The sequence below is a fragment of the Ursus arctos genome, unplaced genomic scaffold (assembly GCF_023065955.2).
Source record: "Ursus arctos isolate Adak ecotype North America unplaced genomic scaffold, UrsArc2.0 scaffold_6, whole genome shotgun sequence".
NCBI lineage: Eukaryota > Metazoa > Chordata > Mammalia > Carnivora > Ursidae > Ursus > Ursus arctos.
Genome location: NW_026623078.1, coordinates 86,545,974 through 86,557,968, shown reverse-complemented (window position 1 = coordinate 86,557,968; position 11,995 = coordinate 86,545,974). Strand labels below are relative to the sequence as shown.

Genomic DNA, 11,995 nt, shown 5'->3' with positions numbered 1-11,995 from the left:
AGGGGATCCCCGGGCTTTCCACCTGCTTCGCGGAGATCCGCCCCGCCCTTCTGCCTGCGTGTACTTCACCTCCGGGGGCTGTGAGACTCCCCCCCCGGTCCCGCGGCTCCGTCCGCTCTGGCCCCGCCCCTCCCGGGCCCCGCCCATGGCCCAGGCCTTGCGCCGCGCTCTGGCCCCGCCCCTTCTCCCGCGCCCCGGCCGCTACGCTGGGAACCACCGAGACGGCCGAGCCTCCGAGCCGCCCAGAACGGCCGGAAGTCTGTGAGGTGGAGCGGGAGCGTGCGTCCAAGGCCCGTTTCCGGTTTTGTCGTGCGTTTCCAGCCTCGGGCGGTCCGCGGGGAGGGTGAGTGGGCGCGTCCGGCGCGGAGTCGGGACCAGGTGGCTTACGTGCTGCTCGGCCTCGGGCGGAGTGGCAGTTGGCCGACCCCCGCGTCCTCGGCCTCCGGCATTGCGGGCCCCGCGCTCCCCTGCCTCCCCGCGGGGGAGCGCGGGTGGCGCGAGCGGCTTGGGGAGGTCGTGGGCACCTTGCGTGGGTGGTGGTCGAGCTGCGGCCGCCTTGGCCAGCGGGGGCAGGAGGCATTGGCCGCGTTGTGCAGGCACGGCCGCGTGGCACCGTACTGGCCGCGGGCTTCCGCGGCCTTCCCACCAGGTCTAGGCCTGCTCCAGGCGGGATCCTCCTTTTCCCTCATTGACTGCCTGTGGAAGACCTAAATTTAGAAACAAGTAGCCAAAAGGGCTATTCCTTGGTTAGGGCGGGCTGTCTGCCTTCTCTTAATTTTGGCTGTCGCTCCGGGCCTGCTCTTCTCTACTGGGGACCAGCGTCACTGCTGGCCAGGCGCGGCGGGGGGGGGGGGGGGAGTCAGTGCTGCTCGGGTCAGCTTCACTGTACCCACAGCCTGGGGCTTCCGCCCACAAGTCACCTTCTCATTATCAGGAAGTCCACTTCTCATTCAGACCTGGGGGAATACGTGGGGAGGGGGCCAAGTTAACGTAGCCGAGGTGTTCCTGTGTCCGCTCCGCTTCTTCCTGTAACCCATTGTTCTGGCCGCATTCTCCAGTCACACCGCCACTTCCCCTTGCTGCCTGTGACCAGCTCCCCTGACTCATCCCGCCCTATTCCTTCTTGCTTCAGTCCCTCTGCACGTGCTTTCCCAGCTGCCTTAAGCGCTCTCCCCACCTCCATCCCATTGGTCTAGTTAGCTCCTCTGGAATTGGACCCCTCAAACTACACCAGAGTTTCCTAGTTTAAGTGCTTTCAGAGTTTCTTCCATTGGGGCATGGTCATGGTTGGGATGTTGTCTTTGCATGGTTGTTTAACTCCTCAGACTGTGCTTCACGAAGGCAAAGTCCTCGTGTGTTGTGCACAGCTGCGTCCTCGTTGCTTAGTCCAGCACCTGGCGGAGGTGGGAACCCCCTCTTATGTCTGTGGAGTGGTTCACACACCTCACACACTCTGAAGGATGAACGGAGCTTCAAGGGGAGCAGATGCTCAAGTGCTTTGGCCATTTTGGCTCTGCCTTATGTCCCTGCTGAAGAACATCTGGGGTTAGAGGTAAAGGATTGGAGAATTCAGGGATAGGGGCCCTCCGGCATCCTGACCTCTGACCCTTTCATAACTGCCGGCAGGTCGCTCGGCCAGGACACATGGATGCGCACCCACCGAGCCTCATGGTAGGAGTCTGACTGCCTTCGTTCCCTCACTTGCCCTGTGAGGGCCCCTGCCTTTTCCTCTGGGAACCTACCCTGCCACTGGGCCTGGTCCTAGACCATCCATTGGCCCCTTGTGGCTCTTGCCAGGCTCAGGCATCCCACCCGCAAGGGAGTGAGCAAACCCCTTACCAGACTGGGGCCTACGTGAGGCCCTCATGGGGGGAGGTTTGTAGATCACCATGATCTGGTTCCCCCCTCCTCCTCCTCTATAATGCTCCTCCCCTTGATTTTTAGAGCCTAAGGGGCTTGGTGACTGTCTCGCCCAACCTTGTGGTGCATGTGCCTGGGACAACCGTGAGGTGGAGCCAGAATGGGGCTGGCACCCAGGGTTCCCTGGGGTGCTGGTGTATGTCTTTTCAGGAGGCTGTGACGTTTGGTGATGTGGCCGTACACTTCTCGAGAGAGGAGTGGCAGTGTCTGGACCCTGGCCAGAGGGCCCTCTACAAGGAGGTAATGCTGGAGAACCACAGCAGTGTGGCTGGACTAGGTGAGGCTGGATCTTGGGACCCCTCCCCTGCATCATTAATCAACACCCACCTAGCCAGGCCCTGTCAGAAGCTGGGGATATGGGGGCCGCGGGTCTTTGTAGGTCAGGAGCTGACCCTGGGAGGTGTCGTGGTGAATTCTGTGCATTGTAAATACCTTTTTCCATGCTCTTACTTTTGTTAACTTTGTGAAGTCAGATTTTTTTTTTTTAACATACATTGTATTATTTGTTTCAGGAGTACAGGTCTTTGATTCATTAGCCTTATACAATACACAGAGCTCACCATAGCACATACCCTTCCCAATGTCCATCACCTAGCCACCCCATTCCCCCACCCCACTCCCCTCCAGCAACCCTCAGTGTCTTTCCTGAGATTAAGGCGCTCTTATGGTTTGTCTCCCAGTGAGGTCAGAATTTAATGAAATTAAATCCTTTAGTTTTTGCCTTACGGGTTGTACCTTTGAAATTTTATTTAAAAGTTCCTTCCTACTCCAAGGACATAGAGACAGTCTGTACATTCTCCTGTGGTCTTTATAGTTTATCTTTCTCGTTTAGATCTGGGCTCCACGATTGTGTCTGGAGTTAAGTAGGAGCCCAGCCTTTCCCATTGATTTGTGGAGCTACCTTTCTCGTCTCATGTGTGACAGTGTGTTTCCGAGCTGGCCTTGTGGTGAGACACAGTCTTAGTCTTAATGCCTGATAGGACAACTTCCCTTTTTTGTTCTTTTTAAGACTTTACTTACCTACTCATGGGTAATGGGGTAATTTCATATAAATTTAGGGTAAGTTTTGAGTTTTTCAGTTCGTGTGGAATTTTTATTGGGGCTGCTTTGAATTTGTAGAGCTCAGAAGAGAAGAACTAACCTCTTTCTCGTATTAACTGTTCCCATCCAAGACCATGGAATGTGTCTCCATTTATTCCATTCACCTTCTGTGTACTTTGTTAGAGTTCTGGAATTTTCTCCAGAGTGGTCTGGTACTTTCTGGATGCTTTGTTTTGGTGGTTTTGTGAATGCATCTTTTTCATGTTGCTATATTTTTAACTGATTATTGTTGCTGTACAGAAATGCTATTGATTTTTAGGGTTGATCTTGTATTTGGCAACTTCGTTGAACTCCCTGCTAGTCCGGTGCTGTATTCTAGGAGGAGGCACCTGCAGCTGAGCGTGTGCGGTCCCCCTGTGTCCCAGCCTTTAGCCGTGGCCAGAGCCACAGTGCCGTGTTAGACAGGACTGGTGTGGGCAGGCCTGTTTTGTTCCTCATCTTAAAGGGAATACATCTGGGGGCACCTGGCTGGCTCAGTCGGTGGAGTGTGCAACTCTTGATCTCAGGGTTGTGAGTTTGAGCCCCACATTGGGTGTGGAGATTACTTTAAAAAATTTTAAGAACTAAAAAAATAAAAACCTTTTGTTTTTTTTAATAAAGGGAATACATCTAATTAAAATCAGAAGAAAGTGGCTAAGGAGTTTTGATTTTAATCATAAACAAGTACATTGCGGGGGGTGCCTGGACCACCTAGGCAGTAGTGTATTTCAGATTTTTCATCCCTGTTCATAGTGAATTGGACTTAATATTTTGTGTGTGTGAATTGTTCTTGTATATTTTCGGCAAATGGCACTTGGCATATGAGTTTCATAGGATGAACTGGGCAGCTTTTGCTATCTTTTTAATTTCTTAAAGAGTTTATGTAGATGGAGTTATAGTTTTTAGTAGAACTCACCTGTAAAACTGTCTGGGCCTTGGGCCCTTGGGAAAGGAAGGTCTTGCTCCAGCGTTTGTTTTTTTAGTGAATAATAGTCCATCAAGTTTGTGAATTTCCTTTTGTGCTGTTTTGTCGTTGTCAGGGATCCTGTAAATTGATGCATTCGTGTAGATTTTCTGTTGCTCTACCATGTATTTGTTCACAATACTCTTTACGTTTAGTCTCCATCATGTGTGTAGTTGTTCCTCTTGTTTTATTTTTTCACTGCATTGCCCTTGACTGATTTTGCCGCAAGACTGTCATATTCATCTTTTTAGGCAGCCAGTGTTTGGTTTTCTGATCTTTCTTTGGGGTGGGGGTGGTGTTGTTGCCTTTGTTCTGTACTCATTGAATCCTGCCCCACCTTTATTGTTTTCTTCCTTTTTTATTTCTTTGGGTTTGCTGTGTTGTTTTGCCCCCAATTTCTTGAATTTTATATTTACCTCATTTGTGTTTTGCCATTTTCATTTCTAGTAAACGTATTTAAAAATGTAAAATTCTATCTATAAGTACTGCTTCAGCTTCCTCCCGTGAGTTTGCCAGGTAGTAAACATAGCTGCCGTTTAGTAACATGAGTTTTCAAGTAGCTCACAGTTGTGAGGTGCATGTGATACCTTTCTTTCCAGTTGCATTTTGGTTGGGGGCACAGTGTGGATGGTGCCATGACTCCCTTCTTGGCTGGCGCAAGGGTGTTTCTCTGTGGACGTTCCACGTGTACTTGGAGAGAACACTTGTTTCCTGCTGAGCATGGGGTCCTGTGTGCACGTGAAGCCTTTCCCCTCCAGGGTCTCTCTGCCGCCCATCTCCGTCCCCACAGCCAGAAACCTGAGGGAAGCCCTGACCAGCCCTTGGATGGGGTGGGAGCATGCCACAGCGCTGCCCCCCAGTGTGCGGGCTGGTGGCCTTGGAAGGTGGGTGCCACTTCACAGTCTGCTGAGGGCCCAGGGCTTTGCACAAGGACATGAAGCAGGGTCAGCCAGGTGAGGGTTGGACCTTAGCACCTTCTGAATTAAAATCGATTCATTTGTTTATTTTTGTTGTTTTTGTCTTGCTTCTTGGCCACTCCCACCTCCTGGAATGTTCCAACCCTCTGAGCTGGGGGATAGTCCATCTCTGTTGAGGGAAGTGCTGGCAGTGTCTGGCTGCTTTCTCCTTAGGCTAGAGTTGGCCTGCTCTTTGGACACTTTGGTGTCAGATCCCCTGAGGATCCTGGCCCTGCTGCGGATGGGGATGGGTTGGGAGTCCAGGCATCTCACTATCCAACCTCAGGAGCTGGACTGATCTGGACACAGGGGGCCACTGTGTCCAGACCCTTACCCCCTGATGCCCCCTTCAGAGGCTCTCCCTGTGCTCCAGTAGCCCCCTGCCTCTTTACTCCTGAAAACCAAGGGTGCTGGGCCCTGTGCTATACCCTCAGCCATACTGACACAGTCCCCTTCTCTGCCATCCCCACAGCAGGATTCCTGGTCTTCAAGCCTGAGCTGATCTCCCGGCTGGAGCAGGGGCAGGAGCCATGGGTCCTTGACCTGAAGGGAGTCGAGGGGAGAGAGGGGGCAAGAACCTTCCTTACAGGTGAGGCTCAGGCCTGAGAAGCTTCCAGGGATGGGTGAGGAGGTATTCAAAGAACCCATGCCCAGCAAGGGCTGAGAGGGTGGGAAACTGAAGATGGACCCCAGGGACCAACCAAGCAGACATGCTGGAGCCTGTGAACACCTGGGGCCACAAGTGGGCCTGTTGACAGAAGCATAGCCCAGTTGTGGGGTCGCATTGGGAGAGACTGAACTACAGAAAAGCAGGGACGTGAAATTCTTGCATGTTACAGCAAAAACTGTTTTTAAGGCATGTGTTGTTCAGTTCCTAATTTTACTAATGCTGTTATTAGCCAAAGGTGAAAAGGTATAGATCCAAGGGAAGCACTAAGATTGGCTCTTAGCAGCTTCTCAGGTGAATATCAGTTCCTCCCTCCCGCCAGCAGCTCCCTCCAGAACTTCGTGGGGCCCTCTCAAATCAGGCTTCAGGGCTCTGTTAGTGTCCTGGGGTTGTGGGAAACCACAGAGATGAACTGTCTCACAATTCTGGAAGCCAGACGTCCAAAAGCAAGGCATCAGCAAGTTCCTGTCCCCTGTGAAACCTGTAGACTGTTCCTACCTCCTCCAGCTTCTGGGGCCCCAGGTATTCTTTGGCTTGTGGCTGTGTCACTCGTCTCTGCCTCCATCGTCACCTGGCCTCCCCATGTCTTCTTGAAAGAGCACCAGTTGTATAGGGTTAGGCCTCTCCTTACTTCAGCACAACCTCATCTTAACTCACACTCTTTCAACAATCCTGTTTACAAGTAAGGTCATATCCTGAGGTCCTGGGGTTGGAGATTCAGTACATCTTTTCGGGGGGCACAGTCAGCCCATAACAGGGGTACCGGCCACCTCACAGCATTGGCTCCCACTGGGCTTCTGTTGAGGAGATGCCATTGCCTCCAGCCTTGTCTGAGCCTCCCTGGCAGACATGTTGCCCAGTTTGGTCAGGGAAGTGGGATCGCATGCATCTTGACCACAGAAAGGAATCCTCCTTGCTAACTGCCATGTCACACAGTCACTGCTGTAGCAGAGCAGGGCCTGGTGCCACATGCCGTGGTCCCTGGCTGGCTGGAAGCAAGTTGGAGATTCAGAATGTGACAATTAAGGGTTGTGCTCTTCCCGCCCGGAAGGCCTGGAGTCGTCCTTAACACAGGTTACCAATCTGTAAAGCATCGTCACGCGCATCATCGTGTGGGCGGGAGTGTTGGGAACCTTGACCCCCGCCCGGCACCCTTGGCTGTGTCGTCGAAGGCCCTGCCTTCCTGCCCTTCCTGGGAAGGGGGTAATGCTGTAAGCCAGCCCTGTTAAAACCCAGCCACTGTTAAATATTTCCAAGGTGGAGGGGAGATTTCAAAGAGGCACCGTGGCAGAAAAGCTAGCTGGAGCTGGCAGAATTGGGTGGTTCAGGGGGTTTATACGGAGCAAGTGGTCTTTACGGTGATGAGGCAGCAGTAAAGAAACATCCCCATGATGAGATACCTCCTCTTGAGCCCGACAGCCCGGGGCAGGGGCACGGCCTCGCAGATGAAAACGTGTGGAGCGTGTTAGAAAAATGCATGTGTCCAGAGGTGTTACTTTGCCTGACTTGTGCAGCAGATAACAGAGGAGTGGCCCAGAGTGGCAGGAGGGTGCAGAGCCACACCCCTGTCTTCAGCCTACCGGAACACATCTGTTCCCTGAGGGAAAACCACTTCCAGAATGAGGCTGTTTTTTAACATGTGCTCGTGTCTCCTCAGAGGTTATCTAGAGCTGCGAAGAGCTGTCAAGTTCCAGGGGAGGGTGAGAACTCTGGGCTTCAGTTGGGAGTCCCCAAGGATGTGATGGACCTGAAGAGAGGGAGCATGTGCGAGCTGAGCCTGAGGCTGGCTCTGGGGCATGCTGTGTAGGGTGGGTTCTCAGGCTTGGTTATAGGGAACCAGGTGGAGGCTGACTCCAGAGGGGTCAGGTGGGTTTGTGACCACTTAGCCACGTGGGGTTATCTTTTATTTTCTTGTGAGCCGGAGGTCCCAGGCCCACGACTACAGACATCTCCACCCTGTTCTTCCCTGGAGTCCACAGAGGCCTCTGCTTTCCAGCAGGAGGCAGCGGAGAGCAGTACTTGTCTATTTGCTCATCTCCAGAGCACAGGGAGGCCAGGGCAGAGGGCTGAATGAGCCAGCACCACGTGGCCAGTCCTGCCCTGTGGAAGGGTGTGTGGTGCATCGGGGACCAGGCAGGAGATACCCCGTGTCATAAGGGCACAGAGAGGTCGAAAGGGCAAGTGTTGGGGGAACAGACCTGGGTCCATTCCTGATTCTCTCATTAGCTGTGTGACCGAGGAGCCACAGATTCCTTATCTGTGGGGTGGTGATTCCACTGCTGACCTCACTGGATTGTCATGAATACAAATTGAGGAACGGCTGGGAACTAGGTATTCCTTACCCACAGAAGATGCTCAGTGTGTGATGGCCTTTGCCTCACCTGGGACTGACCGAGAGCTGCAGATCACTGGCGCTGGAGAGGGCACTGATGTTAGGAACCACCAAGAACCCTGTAACTGGGCGCATGGAAGATTTCACTGTGGGGTAGTAATGGGCTGCTTGTAACTGGTTATCACACTGCTTATGAAGTTGGTTGTGATGCTAGTTATGACCCCGGACATGATCACAGAGATGTCTGACTTCAGCAAAGGTGCTCTCTGGGACTGTAGAGTAGGAAAGAGACTGACACTTATTTGGAGAGTCCAAAAGGGAGGCAGCTGTCAGGAAGGCCTCGTGGGGGGCAGGGAGGGGTAGGTGGAGCCTCCAGAACCCCAAGGGAGCAAGAAGGCGGTATGGGCCCCTGGGTGTGGCCTCCTGGAAGCTGAGGGGCCCACAGGCAATGGATGTGCATGGTCACGTGTGCATCGGGTGGCTTGGCGGCAGCTGGAGGAAGCAGAGTTCAGGCCTGGGATCCTGCTCAGAACCCTGCCCCCTCAGGCTCAGGCCTGGTGTGCCCTCGGCATCTATCAGCCCTGTGTCCCCCAGAGCCTGCCTGTCCGGCCACTCCTAGTTTTCAGTCCCTCTTGCCCCCACTCCACCTCCTCTGGACCCAGGCGCTCAGGCTCATTCTCTGTGGCCTTTCACTCATCCCAGTTGCCCACAGGACAGGGCTCTCCTAACATACCTGCACACACGAGTACATGGTCGGTGAATGAATGCATAAAGGGAAAAATATTAATGAAACCAAATTTTGAAAACTGTCAAAGGCCTGACTTCTGGTAGTGTTTTTCCATGTGGGTGTGCCCTTGCTTGATGCAGCCTCCCTGGCAGGGAGCTCAGTTCCCGGGGCTGATGTGCAGCCCCCGTCCCCACCCCTGGTCTTTGTTCTGTCTCTAAGCACAGGGGAGAAGGGGCATTTTATTTCCTGTTTCTTTCAGATTCTGCGGTTGGGACTGCAAGCGAGCAGGCCTGTGCGGACATGGGTGTTCTAAAACCAGAGCCCTGTGTGGCAGTGGTCAGAAGCCCCCCACAGGGTTTTCTTCAGAGTTCCAGCTTTAGGGACACCTCTCATTCTGAGGCCTGGTCAGACAGTAAGCCAAGCTCCCTCCTCCAGAAAAACCACTCAAACACAGGGACTGTGGCTCCCGGGAAGACCTTTGCCAAGGAGGGTGCCCAGGGACGTGGTGAGCTGGAGAGCAGTGGTGGCCTGGGCGGTCAGCCTGGCAAAAGTCAGGGAGGTGCTGTGGAAGGGACACCCCGAAGATGTGACATGTGTGGCACACGTTTCAGGTCTGCATCAGACGCTGCTTTGCATCAAGACGGTAATATGCAGAAGAAACCTGACAGGTGTCCAGAGTGCAAAAAAAAATCACCTGATTGCTTACAGGGGAAACACGGAAGTAACTGCCATGGAGAGAAGCCGTATGAATGTGAGGAGTGTGGGAAAGTCTTCAGGTTGTGCTCACAGCTTAACCAGCATCAGAGAATCCACACTGGAGAAAAGCCATTCAAATGCATCGAGTGTGGGAAAGCCTTTCGTCTGAGCTCCAAACTTATTCAGCATCAAAGAATTCATACTGGAGAGAAGCCCTACAGGTGTGAGGAGTGTGGAAAGGCCTTTGGTCAGAGCTCCAGCCTCATCCACCACCAGAGGGTCCACACGGGAGAGAGGCCCTATGGCTGTCGGGAGTGTGGGAAGGCCTTCAGCCAGCAGTCCCAGCTAGTCAGACACCAGAGGACCCACACCGGAGAGAGGCCTTACCAGTGCCAGGAGTGTGGGAAGGCCTTCAGCCAGAGCTCAACGCTGGCTCAGCACCAGCGAATGCATGCTGGGGACAAACCTCAACTTCCAAGGAACCCAGATAGTCCCAGCCTTGTTGGACATCAGAGAATCCATGCTACAGAGAAACCGTTTAAGTGTGACGAATGTGGGAAGGCCTTCAGGTGGGTGTCTCGCCTTAGTCAGCACCAGCTGACCCACACCGGAGAGAAACCTTATAAATGCAACAAGTGTGCAAAAGCCTTTGGTTGTAGCTCACGGCTTATTCGTCACCAGAGAACTCACACTGGAGAAAAACCATTTAAATGTGAGGAGTGTGGGAAAGGCTTTGTCCAGGGCTCACACCTAATTCAGCACCAGAGAATTCACACTGGAGAGAAGCCCTATGAGTGTAGTGACTGTGGAAAAGCCTTCAGCCAGAGCTCAAGCCTCATTTACCATCAGAGGATCCATAAGGGAGAGAAGCCCTATGAGTGCCTCGAATGTGGAAAAGCTTTCAGTATGAGCACACAGCTCACGATACATCAAAGGGTCCACACTGGGGAGAGACCCTACAAGTGTACCGAGTGTGGGAAAGCCTTCAGTCAAAACTCAACCCTTTTCCAGCACCAGATAATTCATGCAGGAGTGAAGCCCTACGGATGCAGTGAGTGTGGGAAAGCTTTCAGTCGGAGCTCCTATCTTATCGAGCACCAGAGGATCCACACCCGGGCCCAGTGGTACCACGAGTATGGGAATACCTTGGAAGCTTCCACCCACGTGAGCCGTAAAAAAGTCAATACTGTAAAGAAACTGCATAAGTGTAATGAATGTGAGAAAATATTCAGGTGGCGCTCACATCTCATCATACATCAGAGAATTCACACCGGAGAGAAACCTTACAAATGTAACGAATGTGGCAAAGCTTTTAATCGGAGCTCAAGGCTTACTCAACATCAGAAAATTCACATGGGATAGACCACTTACCTTTATAAATGTGTATAAATGTGAATAAACCTACAGCCTTAACTTTACGTATTTTATATGGGATCATTTATACTAACAAGATTTTAGAATGTGGGGATAGATTCCAAATTACTCTCTTAAGAAAGAAAATGTCCAAATTCTTATAAAGTGGATGATCCTTTGCTGGAACGTGTGACTTAGCCCACTCAGCAAAGCCTGTGTCCTTCAAGTCAGGGTGCCCCTGTGTAGAGTTTCGAGTTGAGTCATGGGAAAAGGCCTGTGAGCTTTGCCAGACAGGTAGCTTAGAAGTTACCCAAAGTGTCTTCCCTGAGCACGGTCCCTCAGACTGGCTTCAGCAGTCAGGGTGTGTTAGCTCATGCTAGTGGAAGCCCACAGAAGGGGGCCCAGAACTCCTTTCTCCCACCTTCACCTGACTCCTTTTCTTCAGAGTCAGCCCCACCAGAGCGACCCAGGGATACAGCCAGAGGGCCTGGTGCCAGCCTCTTCGGAGAGGAGCTCGCATCAGTGCAGGACTCCAGGAATAGCACCCGGGGCCAGAGACCTGCTCTGTGACTCTGGGGTGTCACTGTCCTTGAAATCCAGAGTCTGCTTACCAGCATCGTTACAGGGTGACCGTAAGAATTGAACTGTGTACGAGAGCTTCCCCCCTCCCACACCGAGACCCCGAGCCAGCATCTCCAGCCAAACAGACCTGGCCTCAGCAGGAAGAGCTCAGGAGAGCCCAGCGGATGCCACCCAGAGGCCAGGGTGTGTACTGTTCCTGCTGCTTACCAGACTTCTCAGAATTTGTCCTGCCACACAAACTGCCAGAACTGGGCCGGTTTGAAGCTGACAGGTGAGCCTGTTGTTGCCTTTTCCCAGAGGCTGATGGAGGTGGAGACAGACTGCTCACCAGTAGCATGAGGCTAACCACAGTGTGGATAGTGGCCCTGCCCTAGGGTCCTGGACTCACCAACTGTGAAAAAGTTCGAGGGGACCAGAAGTCTTACTCCGATTGACTACTACCCAGTACCACTCACTCGAGACCTGTCCATCTTTGGTGTCATTGCCAGTTACCACAAGGGCAAAATTTGGGCCAAAGAACCCTCCTCCCCATCGCGGTGGAGAGGCCCATTGCTCCCACATACAGAAAGGTCACCCAGAGGGACGCAGGTCAGTCACTTCGGGGTTTATGGCAACACTTGATTTGGGTCACCATCACACCGGTCTGGCTAAGCCTGTGGGCAGGTCCCTGAGATACAGCCTAATGGCCCAGTGTCGTAAGCCCAATAGCAGGTTATGG

The 11,995-nt window shown here is 52.8% G+C and overlaps 1 protein-coding gene across 11 annotated transcripts; it reads left to right on the top strand.

Moving 5' to 3' along the window:
- Positions 1–244: 244 nt before the first annotated feature.
- On the top strand, positions 245–10,760 carry ZNF7 (zinc finger protein 7). 11 transcript variants are annotated; one of them, XM_044380230.3, is made up of 6 exons: positions 304–343; positions 1,368–1,552; positions 1,627–1,671; positions 1,945–2,197; positions 5,393–5,509; positions 8,906–10,760. In XM_044380230.3, exons 3-6 carry the CDS (start codon positions 1,645–1,647, stop codon positions 10,702–10,704), a joined length of 2,196 nt encoding a protein of 731 aa, XP_044236165.1. In that variant the 5' UTR covers positions 304–343; positions 1,368–1,552; positions 1,627–1,644; the 3' UTR covers positions 10,705–10,760. The 11 variants fall into 11 exon arrangements, with proteins under 11 accessions (XP_057164132.1, XP_026344611.1, XP_026344609.1 ...); XM_048212394.2 differs by having other exon boundaries at positions 315–343; positions 2,071–2,197; XM_044380231.3 differs by having other exon boundaries at positions 316–343; positions 1,387–1,552.
- Positions 10,761–11,995: the final 1,235 nt, after the last annotated feature.

What these genes read in the sequence shown, in the direction of transcription:
- ZNF7 (XM_026488822.4), top strand. Translation starts at nt 1,645, where the DNA reads ATGGATGCGCACCCACCGAGCCTCATG. An exon ending in CGCACCCACCGAGCCTCATG is followed by an intron (nt 1,672 to 1,944) that starts GTAGGAGTCTGA and finishes CTTGATTTTTAG; the next exon opens with AGCCTAAGGGGCTTGGTGAC. An exon ending in CAGCAGTGTGGCTGGACTAG is followed by an intron (nt 2,198 to 5,392) that starts GTGAGGCTGGAT and finishes CCATCCCCACAG; the next exon opens with CAGGATTCCTGGTCTTCAAG.